The sequence below is a fragment of the Eutrigla gurnardus genome, assembly GCF_963514095.1.
Source record: "Eutrigla gurnardus genome assembly, chromosome: 13".
Lineage (NCBI taxonomy): Eukaryota > Metazoa > Chordata > Actinopteri > Perciformes > Triglidae > Eutrigla > Eutrigla gurnardus.
Window position 1 is genome coordinate 3,355,657 of NC_139936.1, and position 20,403 is coordinate 3,376,059.

General features: G+C 45.6%; 1 protein-coding gene across 3 annotated transcripts; it reads left to right on the top strand.

Moving 5' to 3' along the window:
• Positions 1–2,720: 2,720 nt before the first annotated feature.
• Positions 2,721–18,353, top strand: trpm6 (transient receptor potential cation channel, subfamily M, member 6). Of its 3 annotated transcripts, none has more exons than XM_084025117.1 (40): positions 2,721–2,939; positions 3,081–3,160; positions 3,382–3,420; positions 3,879–4,068; positions 4,331–4,544; positions 4,700–4,824; positions 4,908–5,079; positions 5,164–5,338; positions 5,439–5,562; positions 5,646–5,718; positions 5,969–6,069; positions 6,148–6,282; positions 6,964–7,011; positions 7,250–7,384; positions 7,530–7,655; positions 7,730–8,001; positions 8,713–8,941; positions 9,063–9,215; positions 9,296–9,451; positions 9,545–9,673; positions 9,760–10,011; positions 10,086–10,260; positions 11,169–11,292; positions 11,381–11,577; positions 11,675–11,807; positions 12,030–12,477; positions 12,567–13,203; positions 13,298–13,395; positions 13,517–13,619; positions 13,767–13,813; positions 13,904–13,968; positions 14,055–14,080; positions 14,176–14,226; positions 14,353–14,418; positions 14,511–14,809; positions 14,930–15,012; positions 15,173–15,378; positions 15,457–15,508; positions 15,597–15,712; positions 16,372–18,353. In XM_084025117.1, the coding sequence occupies exons 1-40, from the start codon at positions 2,922–2,924 to the stop codon at positions 16,488–16,490; spliced, it is 5,991 nt and encodes a 1,996-aa protein (XP_083881243.1). In that variant the 5' UTR covers positions 2,721–2,921; the 3' UTR covers positions 16,491–18,353. The 3 variants fall into 3 exon arrangements, with proteins under 3 accessions (XP_083881243.1, XP_083881245.1, XP_083881244.1); XM_084025119.1 differs by having other exon boundaries at positions 15,600–15,712; XM_084025118.1 differs by having other exon boundaries at positions 7,733–8,001.
• Positions 18,354–20,403: the final 2,050 nt, after the last annotated feature.

Sequence of the window (20,403 nt, forward strand, 5' to 3'; positions counted from 1 at the left end):
CTAATCTTCTGTATTTCCTGTTGCGCTGTTTGTTAATACAGCGGCTGACAGGAAGTACAAGGGGTTCCCTTAGAAACAGAATGACAACAAAAAAGGCCTACACTCCTGTGCGGTTTAATTTTTGGTTGACTATAAAATTGTTTGGCTTTTTTTAAAAAAATAACAGAAATCCCCATCAGTGTTTTTTGTCAGGGGCCACATGATCAACAGTAAAACCCTTAAATATAAAGAGAGAAATATTGTAGTGCATGACAAATAAACAGTAAATACAAATTTAACAGTGGAAGTGTGGAAAAGAGCAGGGCCCCTTGCTGGTTAAGACGTGTAATTGATTGTGTCCCGTAAAAAGTAACCGTTGCCTCCACTGTCCTGATAAAAGGACATGCAGATGTGATCCAGATGTTCTATGGCAGCCGAGCCCTGCTGTTTCCAGGTAGGTACCAGTTTACTATCTCACGTGGCTTCAGGAAGTATTCACACCCCTTCTCTCTCTTTGCAAACTTTGTGTTTTTTGTGGTGTCATTTTAAATTAAATCTCTCATTCACAAAAGAGTTCAGGTCCTTTTGGCAGCACCTTTTTTTCGTAATTGTGGAGTTTTTCCTCCTGAGCTCCATCATATTGGATGGGGAAACATCTAGAAGGCCATCTTCAAATGTATTTATTTAGATTTTAATAATTTATAAAACTTGTTGCGTTAGTGATATTTAAATAGCCCAAATAAAAACAAGCTGCACCTTATTTTTAGATTTTCAACTCATGTCTGTTATATTTTACACACCCCTGCCCTCATCCATGGCTCTCTCAGAAGGGTTTGCCAGGTTGCCGTTGGCAACCAAATCTTGGCAATCAGTTGCCATCAGAAGCAACACCTTTTTAAATAGTTTTTATTTATATTTTAATAATGTAAGATTTGTTGCATTAGTGGTTTTTACAAAAAGTGCAATTTAAAACAGGATAAACTTTTTATTTTTTTTATTTTTTAAATTCGTGTCTACTAATTAGGAGATGCTGGAAAGACGTGTGTGTGTGTGTGTGTGTGTGTGTGTGTGTGTGTGTGTGTGTGTGTGTGTGTGTGTGTGTGTGTGTGTGTGTGTGTGTTTGGGGACAATACATCAAGCCTGAGTTAGTCCTGGATGTGTTTGAAGGAGGAGGTCGTGAACTCCTGAAGGATCCTGGCTCTCCTCGACCTTTGGACCCGCGGCTGATAAAAGCACAGTCGCTCCTCGTCGGACGGGAATAACTGAAGTGGGGAGATTTGACTCAAAGATACATGAACACTTATATACGTGAAACGACGCATCGCACAGCCATGGTAAGTTACGTACAACGTTAACTGATGTCTAAGTGTAACGAAGAGCGTATTTCCGGCGCGGTTACAAGCTATTTATGACAGGTTATTAAAACTATTTATTAAACGCCCCTTATTAGCCGTCGTTAGCAAATAGCTAATTGTACGTGACTGTCTATGTGAATTCAAAGTGTTCACGCAGCGAAAGTAAAAAAAAAAAAGTAACTTAAAGTTAGTAAAACCCGTTCTCTCTGTTTTGTATTCAAGGTTTTTCGTCTCCATCATACACTTCAGATAAATAATGTTAATGTTTTTTTTTTCTCCAACGTATCATTTAACTCTACGTAGCTTTAATGGGCGTCGGCTAACGAACTTTACGTATAATTATTAACGTACTTGACGCTAACACACGTCAAATTAACAATATTTAGACGTTATTGACGTACTTGACGCTAAATGATTAAAATCTGACGAACTTTACGTAGACGTTGACGTACTTGACGCTAGCTGACTCAAATCTGACGAACTTTACGTAGACGTTATTAACGCTGTCTAACACATATTTAGCTAGCGTAAGGTTATGCTAGCTAAATATGCGTTAGCCGGCGTTAAGTACTGTATTTAGCTAGCATAACGTTACTTGTACCTCCTATCTGTAGGCTATTTTTTTCCGTGAAACTTTATACTTCAACTCCAAAGCATTTCAGAGCAACATATTTTATTATTTAACTTTTTTTTTTTTTTTTTTTTTTTTTACAGTTAACACCAGTTAAAGATTGTAAAATCTACAAGTATATTTAAATATAAAGTGTGGAGATGGCAAGTTAAGATGGGTAGTATGATGTTTCTTATGAATTATGATATTAGTCTGGATTATGGTCAAGGCACCTCTGTAATTATAGAGTAATAATTTAGTTTATAGTTTGTAATATTGTTCATTTCCAGCTGTATTCCCCGGCCTTTTGTCAATAGCCGCCATGAAACACAATTATTAAAAAAGAAAAGAAAAGAAAATTACAGTAGTTATCATTACAGCAAAAAAAATGGAAAAAGAAAAAAACAATGCATATTGCACACAGTTGAAGCGAGCACAGACGAGCAAATGTGTATAACTATCAATACACGTATAAACTTCCCATATTTTACATTTTGGTAGTTATGGCTGCAACACATGGCAAAACCAGAGATTTTTATTGTCTATACACTGAAGTTTATTTATTATATAAAACACATGTGAGCTAAATCAGCTGTAGTTCAGATTCACTGTTTGGTGTTTACACATTGTGATCCAGGGAGGCAGGACACACACACACACACACACACACACACACACACACACACACACACTAACTCCCTCCCAGCCGTGTGTGTTAATCTCAGGAAGAGGATGTGTGCACGTTTCCAACCAGCAATTCTTTACTCAGTAAGGCCATTGTTAAATCTTGTCTGGGAAACGGACCGTAGGAGCGGGACGGACCTTGAAAGACCAGGCGAAGCACGAAGAAAAGACCGTCGCGTCCCGCCAGTGTTTTCAAGACTGCTAGTGGTTCAGGTTTTTTTTTACAAAAAGGGGAGGGACCCAGAAGTTAGTTCCCCCGTGAGTCCAGTATGTAGGCTGCTGCCGGCACTGCGATGAGCTTCACTGAGAAGGTCACTGATTACATTTTTCCTTTCAGCTTCTTTGCCTGAGGTTGAGTTTGACAATGCATTTCAGAAGATAGTTGCTTAGCTGCTCCAGGATCTGTGTGTACTGTAAGTTAAAAAAAAAAAAATGCTCTCTTCTTATTCCAGTCACGAAAGTCTTGGATTGAGGAAACCTTCTTCAAGAGGGAATGTGTAAAGTTCATCTCTTCATCTCGGGACCTACATAGGTAAACTAGACTCCGACTGCGTTGTTTCCAGAGAACATATTTTTTTTTTATGATTTCCGGGGTGATTTGTTGAGCTGGAACGTTGTATGATATCATCAGCAGTGGTTGGAAACAACATCTTTTTTTTCCGAGAGCAAAACTATTTGGCACTCAGCCCTTTACTTCCAGGAATAGAGACCATGTGGATTCTTTGATAATGTGTTATTTCCTGTTTCTTACAGATGTACTCCCGTGTGTCAAGTATGCCAAAACTTGATCAGGTATAGTGTATGAACTGTGTGTTTTCGTACCGTCCTCAAACCCACTGACATTCCCCTCCTATGCCCCGCCCCCCCCTTATTCCAACAAAGTTGCGTGTCAGTGCAGGTCCAGAAATTAATTAACTTTTTTAATGTTTTCATTTCTAAGGTGTTTTTAGTGGTATCGGCAGTGTGGGAGATTTATGAATGCATGGGTGGATGTGTGTGAATATCATGGGTTGTATAACAATAAACACACGCAGACGTAGATGCAAGGACAAAGGGAGGTGAAGAGGAAAGCGAGGGAGGCAGGAAGGGAGACGAATACCCAGCAATACTGCTTTACTAGCAAATTCCCACTTTAAATAGTAATATAATGTTAGTGAATGTTGTTTTAGGCACACAATTAAAAGTCTCTCTGAATGTCTGCTGCCTCCCTCCACCTGCTGCGCTCTGTTGCATAATCTTTGTTTGGTCAGATGTTGCTGTGGCCGCTTGATGGGGGAGCACGATTGGCAGGAGTCCCACCCCCCCATATCCCTTTATCCCGGTCCTGGACAGGACCTGGAAGAGGACTGGTCCATAGAACTCCACACCAAAGCCAGTCCCACCAACGCCTACGGGATCGTGGACTTTCAGGACACTGCTACCCGCGTCTGCCGGGCCAAGGTCTGTGACGGTCTCCTGACACTACATGGGTTTCTAGGGGAAACAACAAGTTGGTACTCAATTATCATATCACATGTTTTATAACTCCCCATGCTGCAAGAGATTACTCCAAATTCAAGGTCAATGCCAAAACGGATTTGGCTTTTTGGAATATTGTATCAACAAGCGTTGCCTTGCTATGAGCAGAGATAGTATCTCCTTCACACTGGCAGAGCACAAAGAACCTCTCGGCCCCTAAAAGGTTCCCCTGTGTTTCGTCCAGTACGTCCGGGTGGCCGTGGACTCGAAGCCCGAGGCGCTGCTCCAGCTGATGCTGCGCGAGTGGCAGATGGAGAGACCCAAGCTGCTCCTGACCGTCCAGGGGGGCTCGGAGAACTTCACCCTGCCCCCTAAAGTCAAGCAGGCCTTCAGTAAAGGGCTGATCAACGCCGCCCTCAGCACCGGGGCGTGGATCCTCACCGACGGCATTAATACAGGCAGGTGATCTGCATGTGTGGGGCTCTTGAACAACACTTGATTGCGTGTACGTTTCTGTTTGCTGTGCTGTTGTTCAGATGCTCTAGTAATGCCGTCTTTATTTGTACAGTTGAATCGTTTATTTGCCGTGCATTCAGGTTTCCCTCCCCTCCAGGTGTGTCTAAGTACGTGGGCGAGGCGGTGAAAACGTTCGGAGGCCACAACCTCCGGATGAGGAACACAGTCGGCGTCACGCCATGGGGAGTCATCGACAACAACATGGATCTTATAGGCAGAGATGTGATGGATTTAATCTTATGTATCATTCAATGAGATTAACACTGACTATGTGGTAATACTTGACTCCCGTTTGGCTCGTTCAGGTGTTCAGGCCCTACCAGCCGCTGGGGAACCCTCTCAGCAAGAGGGCCTGTCTAAACGGTTTCCACTCCCACTTCCTGTTGGTGGACGACGGGACGCTGGGGAAACATGGCTGCCAACAAGGCCTGAGGAGGAAGCTGGAGAAACACATCCACCTGCAGAAGATACACCCTCGTGAGTCCGCCAGTGTGTGTTTTGTTTTGGTGCGATACAAACTAGACGAGGGAGAAGCTCAGGGGTTTGATGTGGTCTCTGTAGGCCTGAACCAAGGAGTGCCCGTGGTGTGTGTGGTGGTGGAGGGAGGCCCCGGCATCGTGTCCACGGTGCTGGACTATGTTAGCAGCGTTCCCCCCGTGCCAGTGTTTGTGTTCGAGGGCTCGGGCAGGGCTGCCGACCTGCTGGCCTTCTTACACAAGCAGACTGCCATTGCCAGGTATTGCAACGCTTCATTCCTCCCTGAATCGACGGCAGCAGTCGAATCGCGTTGCCATGCCGTCACCGTCACATGTGTAACTCACGCTGAATGTCTTCAGGCACCTGGATGCTGACATCAAAGAGGACTTCCTCGTCAGGATCGGAGGCGTGTTTGGAGTCGAGATGGCCGAGGCCTCCCAGCTTTACGATCTCCTCCTGGAGTGTATGGATCACAGACAGTCCGTGAGTCAAACGCCGTTCGGGAATGGGAACGCTGTGATCTCGGCGCTACTCACTACTACTTGAATATGTCTTTCGGACGACAGATAACCATCTTTGACTCGGAGTCGGAGGACCAGACGGCACCCGATGCAGCCATTCTGACGACTAGTCTCAAGGGTACGTGTGTTTCTCCTCTCAGACGTTTGAGTTGTCACTGCAGGGAAACCACCGGTGTGATCCATAACATCAGCAACAACAACCGCTGCTTTCTCTGTAGGAGTCTCAGGGTTGTCATTGTGCACTTGACAATGGAAGAATCGGTGATGTCAGACGTGGGCTTTCCCTGCTCTGACAACTCAAATCCTCAGATGTGAGGATGGTGCTCTATAGGCTATGAATGACTGTTGTTGTTGTGTGTGATGAACAGGCACCAAGGCCAGCCCTGCAGAGCAGCTGAGCATGGCTCTGGCCTGGGACCGGGCCGACATCGCACAGAAGGATGTCCTGGTGTACGGACAGCATTGGAAGGTGAGGCTGCAGTTATATGCTGCTATTGCACATGTTGTTCACTGTAAACAAAGATAGTTATGTACATGCTGTGTGCAGGTGGGCTCCCTGGAGCAGGCCATGCTGGACGCTCTGGTGATGGACCGGGTCAGTTTTGTCAAACTGCTGATTGACAACGGCATGACGATGAGCCGCTTCCTCACCGTGGATCGCCTGGAGGAGCTCTATAACACGGTTATTATAATATATTTACTACTTCTGAGGTTGGCAGACGCCATTTTTTTTATTTACATATCTCGTTGGTCATGAATAGAAATACGACATGGAAGTTAAAACAAAAACAACACATTAAAAATGTGTTTTTCGTAAATACTTTCACCCCAAAGTACTTTTTGTATTTGCTCTTGTGTTCTCTCCCTCGGCTCGCACTTTAGTAGACAAATTCAGTTCTTTTTGTTTGTGATTCTCGAAGCACAAATTCCCCAAAACTGTGGCTTTGATGGAAATCACAATAATGCAGTGTAAGTGTTTTGCACCAATAATCTCTGTGTTTCCTGGTCAATTGCATTCGGGGGTGTTTTTTTCCCAGTTGTTGTTTTTAGGATGCTTTTGAGATCACAAGGCTCTTTGTCATCAGTGCACTCACACACACGGCATTCTCCACACTTGCCTTTTGAGTATTAAAGCCTGTTTATTTATTCATAACTCCGGGATAATAAGTCCCCCCTAAGAAACAAGCTAAGGATCCCAGGACTGCTGCTGTGTGTGCGACGTGCAACCGTGTTAAAGAAAAAAAAAGTATCCAGTAGATCTTTGCTTTTGCTCTGATTTGGTAGTTGGTGTTTTCTGTTTACTTGTCTATTCTCTCTCAATAAAATAATAATAATAATACATGTTTCTCTTCGTGGCCTCCAGGGGCAGACGGACCGCTTCCTGCGACACCTCGTTGAAGATGCAAAGCAGGTGAGTAGTGAGGATGAGACCGCCGATTAGTCACATGGATATTAAATTTACCCACAGACACACTGTTTACTGTCGTGTTCATGTCAGCTACTTCTATACTCAGCTTTAGTCCTGTGTCAAATGTCCTTGTTAGTTTTTAATCATGTTTAGTAAACCATATCCTGTGTTTTTAGTTGACTAAAAGTCTTAAAACATAACTTTTGTGTGTGTGTGTGTGTGTGTGTGTGTGTGCGCGCAGAGCTCTCTTCCTATAGGTTACCGTCTCTCTATCATTGACATGGGCTTGGTGATAGAGTACCTGATAGGTGGAGCGTACCGCAGCACCTACACACGGAAACACTTCCGAGCCGCCTACACCCGCCTGCAGCAGAAAGTGAGCATCAATGGCTGCAACTCTTCCGTTTTATTTTTTTTTTTTAGAAATGTCCTTTAAAAAACATTTTGACCTGTGATTGTAATCACACTTGGCCTTTCTCACATGTGATGCACTCTCTGTTGTTGTTTGGGTTTGAGCACAGGAGGTCAGACGGGACTCTTCCTCTCACTTGTCTAAGCACAGACGGGGATTTCTATCAAACCCTTCCAGGGGCAGGTCTCTCCAGGACCTGCAGTTCTTTAGAACAGCTCAGCCCTACAAACCCAAGGTCGGTTGGTGATTTTAAACAGTATGTGTTGCTGTTGAAACAAAAGGTGTGAAACTCTGACTTTTCCCATCTAGCAGCGAGATGCAGCGCCCGGGAGCAGTCAGGAGACGGCGTCGAGCCCTGGTCTCGGCGAGGCTCCGCTGCTGGTTCCCTTCAACTTCAACGATCTGTTCGTGTGGGCCGTGCTCCATCAGCGCCAGCAGATGGCGCTGTTCCTGTGGCAGCACGGGGAGGAAGCGCTGGCTCGGGCCACGGTGGCCTGTAAGCTCTACCGCTCCATGGCCTTCGAGGCGCGGCAGAGCAGCATGGACGACAACATCTCGGAGCGCTTCAAGACGTATTCACTGTGAGTGTGTGTTACTGTGTGTGTGTGTGTGTGTGTGTGTGTGTGTGTGTGTGTGTGTGTGTGTGTGTGTGTGTGTGTGTGTGTGTGTGTGTGTGTGTGTGTGTCAGTCACTGAAACAACACTCAATATAACGCTGTGGTGAATTTTCATCATTGAGATATATTGTGATGAGTGACTTGAAAAAGCTGTCTAGCTCAATGTCATAGAAAAGTGAAAAATAAAGCCGGATTTAAAAAAAAATACAGGATAAAAAAATATATATTTAAACTGTATTTTGTCCTTTATATATGCAGGAACACCTCATGATTAACCGTCATCTTATTTAAGATAATTTGGTTGTCGTTCACTAAAAAATATGTCATTTCATGCAATAAGTATGTTAGAGTATGTTGAAGTGCCATTTTAAGCATATTTTGATGATTATCAGTGTAATATTGTGAATCGTGATTATTTTGCCCGTATAATCTTGACATAAAATCTTCATATTGTCCCTTTCGTAGTCGGTAGTCGTTACTTTGGGACAGTCGCAACCTAATAACGGTTTCTAACAGGATTTAAGTCCCTGTCAGTAGTTCTGACTGTTTAAATAACGCTGTACTCTTGTGCAGTATGAGAGTCTTTAAAAGATCCTTTAAGTTCCCGTGGTTTTAACGCTCTGCTTGGTGTCGGCGGTGCAGATGTTCACGTCCCTCCTGTCTCCTCGTGTCGTAGTGAGTTTGGTCAGCTGGCAGTGGACGTGTTAGACTGTGCGTTTCGTCAGAACGAGCAGATGGCCATGAAGCTGTTGACTTCAGAGATGGAGGCGTGGAGCCACTTCACCTGTCTGCAGATGGCTGTCTCCTCCTGTCACAGACCATTCGTCTCACACTCCTGCACTCAGACCCTCCTCACGGATCTCTGGACCGGTCCGCTCAACATGAGGAAAAACTCCTACGTGAAGGTGAGTTGTCAGATTTATTTTTTTTATTTAACCCAGGGTCTCGTTCACAAGGGAGACCTGATAAACCTGAGTGTTTTGGGGTTTCTGCATCGCCGTAAAAGCTTACGTGACATTCCTTCAGATCATTTTGAGCCTTCTCCTGCCCCCCGCCATCTTGCTGCTCGAGTTCAAAAGCAAAGCGGAAATGTGCCACGTACCGCAGTCCCACGAGACGATGCTGTTTGGACTCGAGCCCGTGAAGACGCCGCCGTCCAACGAGGGGACCGGTCGCACGGTAAAGTGCAAAGTAGTGCATTTTATCCAGCGCTTGGAACCCGAATCCTCACGGCCTCGGTATCTTCTCTCCTCTCACAGGGCAGCCGGGACGCAGAGCGAGGCCCGTCGCTACATGGCAAGTGTTTGGGTCATGTGTCGGAGACTCTGTCCTCCATCAGCGTGCGGTGTCTTTTCTGGATCACAAGACTCTATGAGTTCTACACGGCTCCTGTTGTCAAGTTCTGGTTTCACACAGTACGTGTCTTTGATGCAGCTTGTGTGGGAATGTATTTGTCTAATCTCTCCATATCTCACATTTACAGGTTTTTTTTTGTGTTTCCACTTTAGATGTCCTACTTGGCCTTTCTGATGTTGTTCTCCTTCGTGGTCCTGGTGAAGATGGGGAATCAACCCAGCGCGCAGGAGTGGCTGGTCATCGCGTACATCTTGTCCACTGCAGTGGAGAAAACCAGAGAGGTCAGAGAGCCGATGGAGACGCACGTTCTCCTCTTTGTTTCTCCTCTCTCATTTGTAACGTGTCCAACTATAAAACCCCTAACTAGGTGCTAATGTCGGAGCCGAGGAACCTGAGCCAGAAGCTGAAGGTTTGGTTCTCGGAGTACTGGAACGTGTCGGATTTCATCGCCATCCTCCTCTTCCTCGTCGGGCTGGTGCTGCGTTGGCACGCTCATCCCTACCGGACGGCAGGACGCATCTGCTACTGCCTGGACGTCATTTTCTGGTTCGTCAGGGTGTTGGATCTGCTGGCTGTCAACCAGCACGCGGGCCCTTACATCACCATGATCACCAAGATGGTGGGTGGAGACCGTTCACGAGTGCTCGGAGTGGAAGAAAGACCCCTCACCCCTCTCTCTGTCTGTGTTCTCAGACCAGAAACATGTTCTTCATCGTGGTGATGATGACGATTGTGCTGCTGAGCTTCGGGGTGTCCAGGAAAGCCATCCTGTCCCCAGACGAGGACCCGTCCTGGAGCCTAGCTCGAGACATAGTCTTCCAGCCGTACTGGATGATCTACGGAGAGGTCTACGCGTCAGAGCTCGACCGTTAGTGGTTCAACAGCAAACACGAGATGCTGTTTTTAAAAGCAATTCAACTGTCTTTGAGTAGCTAAAAAAGTCATATAAATGATTATTATTAGCTCTGATGGTGATGCACCGTATATGGAAAAGTAAACGTACAGCGTTCCCCTTTTTTATTACAAGCAAAGTGGGTGTGATTTTAGACCACTTTAATGCTTTGGCAGCATTGCAACTTCACTTTTTCTCATTTTTACACATACAACGCATCTCTGCTAACCAGAGAGAACTTTACCTCACAGAACATTTTGCTTAGAGGCAAAATAAAATAGCTCAGGGCACCGCTCTTACTTATCTCTGCAAGGATTTAATCTCTTAATGAGCAGCAGTGTGAAGTTGGAGACGCCGAAAGAGTTGATCTAACTTTAGTTCCTGTTCGGATATAGTAAAATACAACATGGCACAACAAATAACTCCTGTTGAGGTTCTTCGTGCAGGCGCTTAGCGTTCACTTACCTCTGCGTTGTGAGGAGACGCATGCAGATCAGGTGATGTAAAACTGTGTAAGAGCAGCGTGATGCTGATGCTGCACACGTGCGTACACTGAAGATGCCGATGGACTGCAAAGCTTCAAGTTGAGCTCCAAATTAATTGTTACGCTGTTTTAGTCGAGGTGCTAAAATTCAAAATTCAGAATGATACAGTCATGTCTTTAAGTATCTGTGACATTGATTATGTGAAAGACCCCGTGGTGTTTTGCAGTGTGTTCCTACTGTGAACGCTGGATTGAAGGTGTGTGTGTGTGTGTGTGTGTGTGTGTGTGTGTGTGTGTGTGTGTGTGTGTGTGTGTGTGTGTGTGTGTGTGTGTGTGTGTGTGTGTGTGTGTGTGTGTGTGTGTGTGTGTGTGTGTGTGTGTGTGTGTGTTTTGGTGTTAGAGGTGACAGCATGTGACGGCGATTATCCGTGTCCTCCTGCTTCCTTTCTCACGGCGTTCCTCCAGGCGGTCTATTTGTTCTTCCAGTACATCATCATGGTCAACATTCTCATTGCATTTTTCAAGTAAGATATTTTATAAAGTTGTTGTTTTTTTACCCTACAATAACGAGGAAAAGTTTAATTTAAATGAATGTTGTCTTCTCAATAACAGCAACATCTACTTCGACATGGCGTCAACGTCCAATAAGCTGTGGAAGTACAACCGGTATCGCTACATAATGACCTATCAGGACAGGCCGTGGCTGCCTCCGCCCCTCATCCTCCTCAGTCACATGACCTCAAGTGTGAGAGCCGTCTACAGGAGAATTAATGGAGACGCCGAGCGGGAGGAGAGGGGCTCTGGACTCAGTGAGTACTGCAGTGTGTGTGTGTGATATCAATACGAATCGTCAAAGTCGGCGTCTGTGTGTGATGTCACTTCTCCCGTCTTACCCGCCCTTACCAGAGCTCTTCCTGGGCCGCCAGGATTGTAAGAGGCTCCACGAGTTTGAGGAGACTTGTGTTCAGGCTTACTTCCACGAGAAGACGGACGGCCTCCACAGCAGCCAGACCAACAGGATGCGAGTCACAGCTGAGAGGTTTGATTCCTATTCTGATTGATTGGTAGGAACCAGGAGTGTAGGAAATAAAAGGACTCTCCTTGTTTTGTGTCATCTGAGAGGAGACCTTCCAGCCTCTCTGGCAAAATCACAACTGGTTGCAACTTAGTGGGCTTTCAGTTTCACCTTGCAGAAGATGACGTTGATGATCTTGTGATTCTAAAAAGGTGTAAAAACAAGTTTCTTTTGTCGTTCTACCAGAGCCGAGGAGATGTGCATGATGCTGGGGAAGGTCTCGGACAAGGTCGTCTTCATCAAGGACAGCCTGTTGGAGTTGGACTGTCAGCTGGGTCAACTCCAGGACCTGTCGGCGCTCGCCGTGGACACCCTCACGCTGCTCTCTGCCTCCGACAGCCTCCACCAGGAGGAGGCACGCCTGGCCCAATGTCGAGCCGCCGCCTCCGCCTCCTCCTCCCCGCATCTCCTCCCTCACAGCTGGACCCTCGCGCACCGAGGCGGAGGGGACTGCGATGCCCTCAGCGTGCGGCGAGTGATGCCCAAGTTGTGTAGAAGTACCCCGCCTTCTCTGCTGAAGGGCCACGCTCTGGCGGCGAGCAGGCTGGCGTCTCAGGAGAGCGGTGCTGCAGCGAGGGGGAGCCGGGGAGGAAGACAAGGTCACAGTGAGGAGGGAGAGGAAGGAGTGAAGGAGGTGCTTACTGCCGGGGATGAAGATTTTAATTCCGTGTTCTGTATTCTCAGAAATATATTTGTTTTACGCATATTTTTTCCTCTCCTTAGGATTCACAGTCTGCTACCGTTGACCATCTCAGTGAGGTTTCCCTGGGAGTCTCCAGACCGGCGTGTCCCGCCTCCTCCGCCCACTTTTACATAGGCGGAGGTCATCCCGGTGGCTTCAGGGATCACACACCCTGTGAGTCCTGTAGTCCGTCCCGCGGTGGGTCTCCTCCCAGAGGCCCGGAGTCGCCGCATCATAAACTCTGGACGTGTGAGTCACACCTGTATCCCAATCAGGAGACGACTTCCATGGATGAGGAGGAAGAGGAGCTGTCTGATATCGACGTATCCAGAGCCTCTAGCAACGCCGTCCTCCTGTCTGACCCCCGAGACATCTCCGAGGGTTTGGTCAATCCGGGCTTTTCTCAGGATGACAGCCGGCCCAGTTCTCGGTCAAGACATTTCAGCCAATGGGGGAGACCTGGGAAGCCCCCCAGGTGGGCGGGTCTGCCCAGAGACCGTCTCTATGGTCACTGCAGGTCCCTGTCGTCCAGCATGGAGAACATGACCTTCTCCGGGGCGCCCCGCAATCCGATGAGGGGATCGTTTCCGTCTCTCAGCGAACCGATGAGCGAAGAGGGCTCGTCTGATGGGAGGAGTTTTAGGGACGACACGTCGCTACGATGCAGCAGGAGCAGAGGTAACGTTGTTCTTCTGTTCTTCACGTCTGCTGTTGTGTTCTGAATGTGTGTTTGTGTCACCATGCTGCCTTATTGTCCATATCGTTTCTGCAGAGTGGTCCAAGTCCTCCGACTTCACTCAGGTTTTACACAGCAGAGGCAGAGGCCATAACAGGAAGACAGTGAAGATACAAGAGGGCAGCGCAGACCCGGTAAGATGTCCGATAGAGATTTACTACACGCTGGTTCAGTAATGCACTGACCGAATCATGAAACCCTGTTAGATGTGTTGTTTTATATCCTGTTACTTGTTTCTTATTGGGGGAATAAAAGGCGACCACACAGTCTCAACTGTCTGATGCTTCCTGGAGAAAGCACCGGAGACTCAGAGGAGAAGCTACGTGTTGGTCGGCATCAACCAGCCTCAGCCAGCTCAGTGAGGACCGGCAGTATTTGATCATATTTAATAAGGATTTGTCATTTATCATGTAATCAACCCAGCGACATAATAAAACATGCATTGTTTAATTTACTTATAGTGTAGGTTTTGTTTTAAAGAGTTTGAAAATGTAAATTCTTTCAGATTTTGACCCAATGGATTTGCTGCAGAAGCAAGTGTTTTCACATCAGGTACATGCTGTCGTCATCGTGGAAACATTAGAACCATAGAGGAAATATAAGAGTGTGTAACATGTCTGGTCTGATTATCTGTGCCTCCAGGATGTGTGGAGCTCCACTCATTCAGCGTGGAACAGCTGGGCCAGATCTGCAAGCCGCAGGTCTTCGTAAGTCCACCTGCCGTAATATCCCTGGATTTCAAACCACTGTGGGAGGGTAATAATTACATCACATGGTTTTCTTTATGTTGCAGTTTACAGAGTGGGATCGCCCCTGAAGGTATTTCTGATTGGATATGTCTCCTATAATATGTTTATATAATTTATACATGTATTATTATAAGTGATTTAATGTTTTGTTTTTGCTTCCTGCAGCGAAGACCGCCGCGTTCCAATCCACTGACAACTTGTATCCCCACTATTCAGGTATTATTGAGATTGTATGCAGAAAATGAAGTTTGATTAATTGATTTTGGTTTATTGTGCATCTTTTTTGTGTTATTATATTCAGCTCCTGTGTAGTTTCACCATGATGGGTTTGTGTGTTTGCAGCTATGGAGAGAAACAATCTGATGAGACTGGCTCACACCATTCCCTTCACTCCCGTCTCCATTAAGGGTGATTTTATTTAATCTAAATTTCACAGTAAATCTATGTCTTGATTGTTACTGTTCCTCCTCCCGTTGGCTTCACGTTCTCCCTCTCTGCAGGAGGTGAAGAGGTGAGCATCTACTCTCTGGAGGAAGCACCCTCCGACACCGACCCGGAGTCCGGTGCCTCCTCCTCGTGGTCGCCGCGAGGCCTGTCCGCGATGCTGCAGCCCCTCGCCAGCGAAGAGGGCTCTATGGACGGGGGTCTCCGGCGAGGCTTCAGGGTGCTGTGTACCTGGGCGGAGCGGGACGTGCTCAGACCCGGCCTGGTCTACGTGGTGAAAGCCTTCAGGCCCGAGGTGGTTCGTGCCTGGCAGAGGTACTTCCACGGCAGCACGGCGATGCAGCTCTGTTTAAGGGTACGTCGTCCTAAAATGTCCACACACACGGCGGGAACCCTGAACAGTGGATGAACTTTCTGGATGTAGTTATATAGAGCCACAGTTTGAATGGTTGACCTCTGTTTGACGTCCCTGAAGGAGATCCAGCAGCAGAGAGCAGCCCAGAAGATGATGCAAGTGTTCAACCAGGTCAAACCTGATGAGATGCACCACTCACCAAGGTGTGTGTGTGTGTGTGTGTGTGTGTGTGTGTGTGTGTCGTCGTCTCTCGTACGTGTGTGTGTGTGTGTGTGTGTGTGTGTGTGTGTGTGTGTGTGTCTCGTCGTCTCTCGTACATGTGTGTGTGTGTCTGTGCATGTACTGACCTTTTCTCCCCACCAGGTTCCTGGACGTAGCTCTGGTCCTCTGGCATTCAAACGGCCAGTGGCTGACCATTGAGAGGAATATGACCGGGGACTTCAGGAAGTACAACAACAACACCGGAGAAGAGATCGCCCCCTGCTGTTCGCTGGAAGAAACGCTGCTCGCCTTCTCCCACTGGACGTACGAGTACTCGTGCAGAGAGCTTCTGGTGCTGGATATCCAAGGTAGCTTCCTCTTTAGTGTGTGTGTGTGTGTGTGTGTGTGTGTGTGTCTTTATCTACTCATGGCTTCCTTTCTTGCAGGCGTAGGAGAGGAGCTGACCGATCCAACAGTCATCATGGCGGACGATCAAAGGTAGGTTTCAGAAATCGTCCCGTTCCGAACCTGACGAATGATCTTGGATGTTGATAAACCGAGCCGAGCCGTTTCCCCGACCCTGCAGCAGTGGAAGCCGGGGCGAGATGCTGTTCGGTCCGGATAACCTCGGAGATGCCGCCATCAGCGGATTCCTGCAGAAACACTCTTGCGGCGCCTGCTGCCGCAGACTGGGCCTCGCAGGTCAGACTGTGTGTTTGATTATGAACGTGTGTGTGTGTGCATGTCGTGTGTTTTTACTTCTTCTTGTGCATTCATTTATTCGCATGTCACCTCCGTGTCGTCACTCAGGAGGCCAACGTTGGCGCCGAGATAAATCCCCGACAACTTCAAATGAAGACAACACACGGCAACAGCCAGCTAATTAAGCCGCGAGTGTTCGTTTATTCCTGTAACAACAGTAGCGTTTGAGGCGTGGGGGTGGGCCTTGCTTTGTGCGTTTGTGCTCCACGGCCTTTGATTACATATTAATCATGTCTTTGTGCTGGCGATGTGCTGCTGAGACATTAGCTTTGATTAGCTATTAATTAACGTCTCTGGGTAGGCACGATACCGGCATCTAGAGGATAACCGCTCGGGAAAGCAACTGTGCTCGAAAACAAACAAGCCCGGCAAACAAACACAAACATTCAGACACAGTTGTTTTGATATTTCAAAGGTGCGTTGTGTCTTCCTCCTTCCTCTTCTTGCGTCCTCTCCAAGATTTCTCTCCCAACAAATCAAACCAAATTATTCATGCCGGATGCGTGGACTTCCTCCCAGGCCTGTCAGTATTCTCTTTCTTGTGGTAATGACTGCGTTATTGGAGCGACATGTCGCTAACTGATGTTTCTGTTGTTCAGATTTGCGGAAGTGTCCGGACGGCTGCGAGAACGGCAGCGAGGCGAAGCCGACGTCATCGGGGAGAGAAGAAGAAGAAGAAGAAGGAGAAGAAGGAGAGGATAATGAAACCGTGGTGTAACCTTGGCCCAGGAAGTAGGGAAAGAACAATACGTGCACTTTTTACCAAAGACATGCACAGAGACATGCCTGAACACACACACACACACACACACACACACACATGAAGAGAAGATCTTTGGTGTCCTTGCGTCTGATTCCTTTGCAGTGGAAATAGAGGACAGATGTCTGTGACTGGAGATAAAGATCACTGTAATTTGTACAAAGGATTCATGTTTTGCAGATGTTTCTTATAAAAAAAGGTTGATATTATTAAATATGTGTCTCATGAATCATACCGGGAAATGCACTAATAACATCCTGATGTTAAAGACTTTACAAAAGTAAAAGAAAATGCTATTTTTGTACTATAATTATTTTCATATTGGTACAGTTTAATTGCTGTTATAATTAACCTACACATATAATTATTATTGTTATTATGAATAAAATAATACAAATCAAATGATGTGTTTTTGAGACAGAAAAACGAGGCAGATGTGCACCCATAAAATTTCTTTTATTTTTTTTTCTTCCCACAACAAAATGTCTACAAAAGCGATAAAATATAGAATTTAACAAAAAGAATCACTTCAGACCTTCACATTGTATGTACATCTCAAAGGAGGACTCGGTTTGGGCCCTGCATAGATCTGAACTTCAACCCACCGCCCATCCATCACATGTGGCTGTTTGTGGCTCCCCTTAATGCAAATACACACACACACACACACACACACACACACACACACACACACACACACACACACACACACACACACACACTCTTTCATTCTCATGTGAAAATAAAAAAAGACTACAGTAGAGCTGATGGATTTATCGTCGAGTCAGAGTTCAGAGTCCAGCAGAGTCCCCCTCTCATCAAATGAGGAAAAAAAAAGCATAAAATGTAAAAACTTGTTTGTCAGTGTATTAAAATACACGTTCCTTGGAGTTCTCCTTTTAGTTTTGATTGGTTTCTCAAGTAAACTCACACAGTAAAGCATCTACGCCCCACTCTGCCAATCCGTCCTCTCCTCACTAGCTATGGCACTTTGAAAACGACAAAAGAAAAGTCTCATTTTATTGTATTTTTTTGTTTGTTAGTCCTGTGTAAAAGAGGTTTCTGCAGCCCGAGCACCTTCCAGGTTTCCGGGGTTTACAGGTTGCTACATTTGTTTTATTTGCTCTTGCTGGGATGCAAAGACATTCTAAACAATAAATTAACACGTGTTTTTTTTTTTCAACACTACTCTCCAATTTGCTCCCACGTGTAAAATGCATCAAGAAAGTTTACAAAGCATTGGTAGAGCAAAAAAAAACGTCTCATTCTCTCTCCGTCTCTCACACACTCACGTGCACTCTCACATGCACTCTCAAAGTGCGAAGGAAGGACAGGGAGCCGGAGGAGGTTCGGGGTGGAGTGTTTGATGAAGTGTAGGAAATGCTTTACAAACAGTGTAATAAAATGCGCAATTTGTCCGAGTCGTCACGGCGACTGCTTTTTTTTTTTTTGTGCGCTGAGCGTTGTCATTCTGTGTTGATGGAGCGGTTAAAGGCGCAATGATGTGTGTTCAGCCCCTCACACTGAACAGGCTACTCCATAACATTCAGAATAGTTTACCCCCCCCAACATGGTTCCCCTCCCCGCCGCAGGTTAGTGGTCTCTGATCCGGTTCATTAAGGCCAGTTCAGAAAAAGGGCCGTTCACTGACTGGTTCTACCAACTCACACATTCAAAGGTTTCAGAAAAAAAAAAATCCTTTCAAATCGTACAACAAAGTTTAAATCGTTCGTGTATAAATAAGAGCATTTTTATTTAAAAACTTCTTCCAGCTTTGTGAAAGGAATCTGCTTTGAACCGACGTGAAAATTTGCCCCCCGAACCCGTTGCCCCCCCCCCCCACCTTGCCGATAGCCCCTCCCCTCCCACGAAACTCACAATATCATGAGAAGAGAAAAAACACAAATAAGCCCCCAAAAATGTTTCATTGCAATGAAACGTCATGCAAATAGAACAGAACAACAATAGGCTAATAGTAATAGAAGAATAGTAGTCATAATAAGAACAATAATAATAATAGTAAATAGTAATAAAATAAAAAATAATCTTACAATGCAAACATGACAGTAGTAAATGCCTCCAGTTCTTATTGCTACAGTATTTTACTTACAGTGTTGCGTTGCCACTCGTTCTCGCCAGCACATCCCCCTTTCACAACCCCGTCCCACCCCTCTGATTCACAGTCTAACAAGGGAAAATAAAAGCATCACACACACACAACAACTTCATATTCAGAGTTGGATTTCACTGTCCCAGTGGGGGGTGTTGTCATGGCGATTGGTTCATAGCTTACCAGTGGATTTTCCCTCACTGTCCCGAAAGCAGCAAAAAATTAGCGGTAAACCGTCGTACAGCTGTAAATATATATATTTTTTTAGTTTTTACTTCATGTGCTACGTAACAATGCTCGTCATACAGTCTGGACAGTGAAGTCGTGCTCTGTATACACACACACACACACACGTACACACACCTTATCAAAGCCTTGTCTGGGCAGATTCCATCGCCGGCATACTTTGGCGGCGTATGCCAAATTATTATTTTTTTTAAATCCTAAAAAGTAATTATTTTATAATTTTTTTTTTAATTTTGCAAAAATATTAAACCCTCTTTTTAATGCAAAGTCAGAAAAAGAGCTGCTCCCTGAGAGATGCTGTGTAGCGCATCAAGCCTTTAATGAGCGAGTGATTGTCTGAAGAGTCGCTGGCCTCTGATCTGGGGTCAGGGGGGGGTCAGGGTGGGGGGGGGGGGGGGGGGAATCCTGTGAACGGATCCGATTGGATGTGAACAGATCGTGCTGTTTTTTTGTTCTCTGTGTGGAGAAAACACGTGAGGATGCAAAAAAATGGAAACGTTCAAGTGTCTCAATGTTGATGAATGCATAACTGGTGATTGTTGAAGATTTGGCCACTGTGCAATGAAACGTAACAGATCTCCTGCATGATCAACACGAGGTCCGAGTCCAACTAATCGTAGTAATTATAGTAATTAAAAAGTTTAAGTGCTGTCTGAAGATCAATTGTCATACAAATATTTCAGGAATGAACCTGTAAAAAGCACCGCCAGCTGATAAACGTGCTATTATTGTGTATTGTGGTCACTTATTTTGGTAAGTAGCTCATTATTTTAAAGGAAGCTCTTTGTGATGGATCTCGTTGCAAAATATGAATTATGCAGATAATCAAATCTGAATGCAGAATCGCAAAAAGATCCCTAGATGTTATAAAAACGTCATTTTCTACACAGTGGCCAAATGCTTAATCAATAACATTCATGTAGAAAAAAGCAACAAAAAAGACAATCTGTAAGTGCTAATAATTATGGAATGACTAACAAAAAAAAGAAAAAAAGAAGGTGATTGTCACAGCTTTCTGTGTGAATTATAGATGTAATATTGCAGCTTTTAAAAGTGTTTGAACGATCCCCGGAGGCTCGTCTTAATTCCTTCACACCTTTCAAGTCGGTGCTCTGTGCCGTTTCCTAAACCCCCGGATCACATGGTGTCACGTTTAAAACACCGGAGTGAGACGATCGGTCGACGTGATCACGAGTCAAATATAGTGCATTCTAGTTAAAACTGCTACCCTGTTCTGAACAGCCCAAAGGAGGAAGAGAGAAAGAGAGAAGAAAGCTCGGAAAGGCAGTGTGAAAGTTATTGCTCTTTAGAGAAAAAGGGTCCTTCATATTCACAGAGTTGATTGACATCCGTGGTCTGAATTGTGCAAATAGTGACGGGACGGATGAGGGCACTCGTACAGGTGTTTTTGAAGATCGGAACGTCGTTGATTTTTATTTTGGTGGAATTATGATCCACTTCTGTCTGCTGAAATCTCAAGACCCTAATATATATATTTTTATATATATATATATA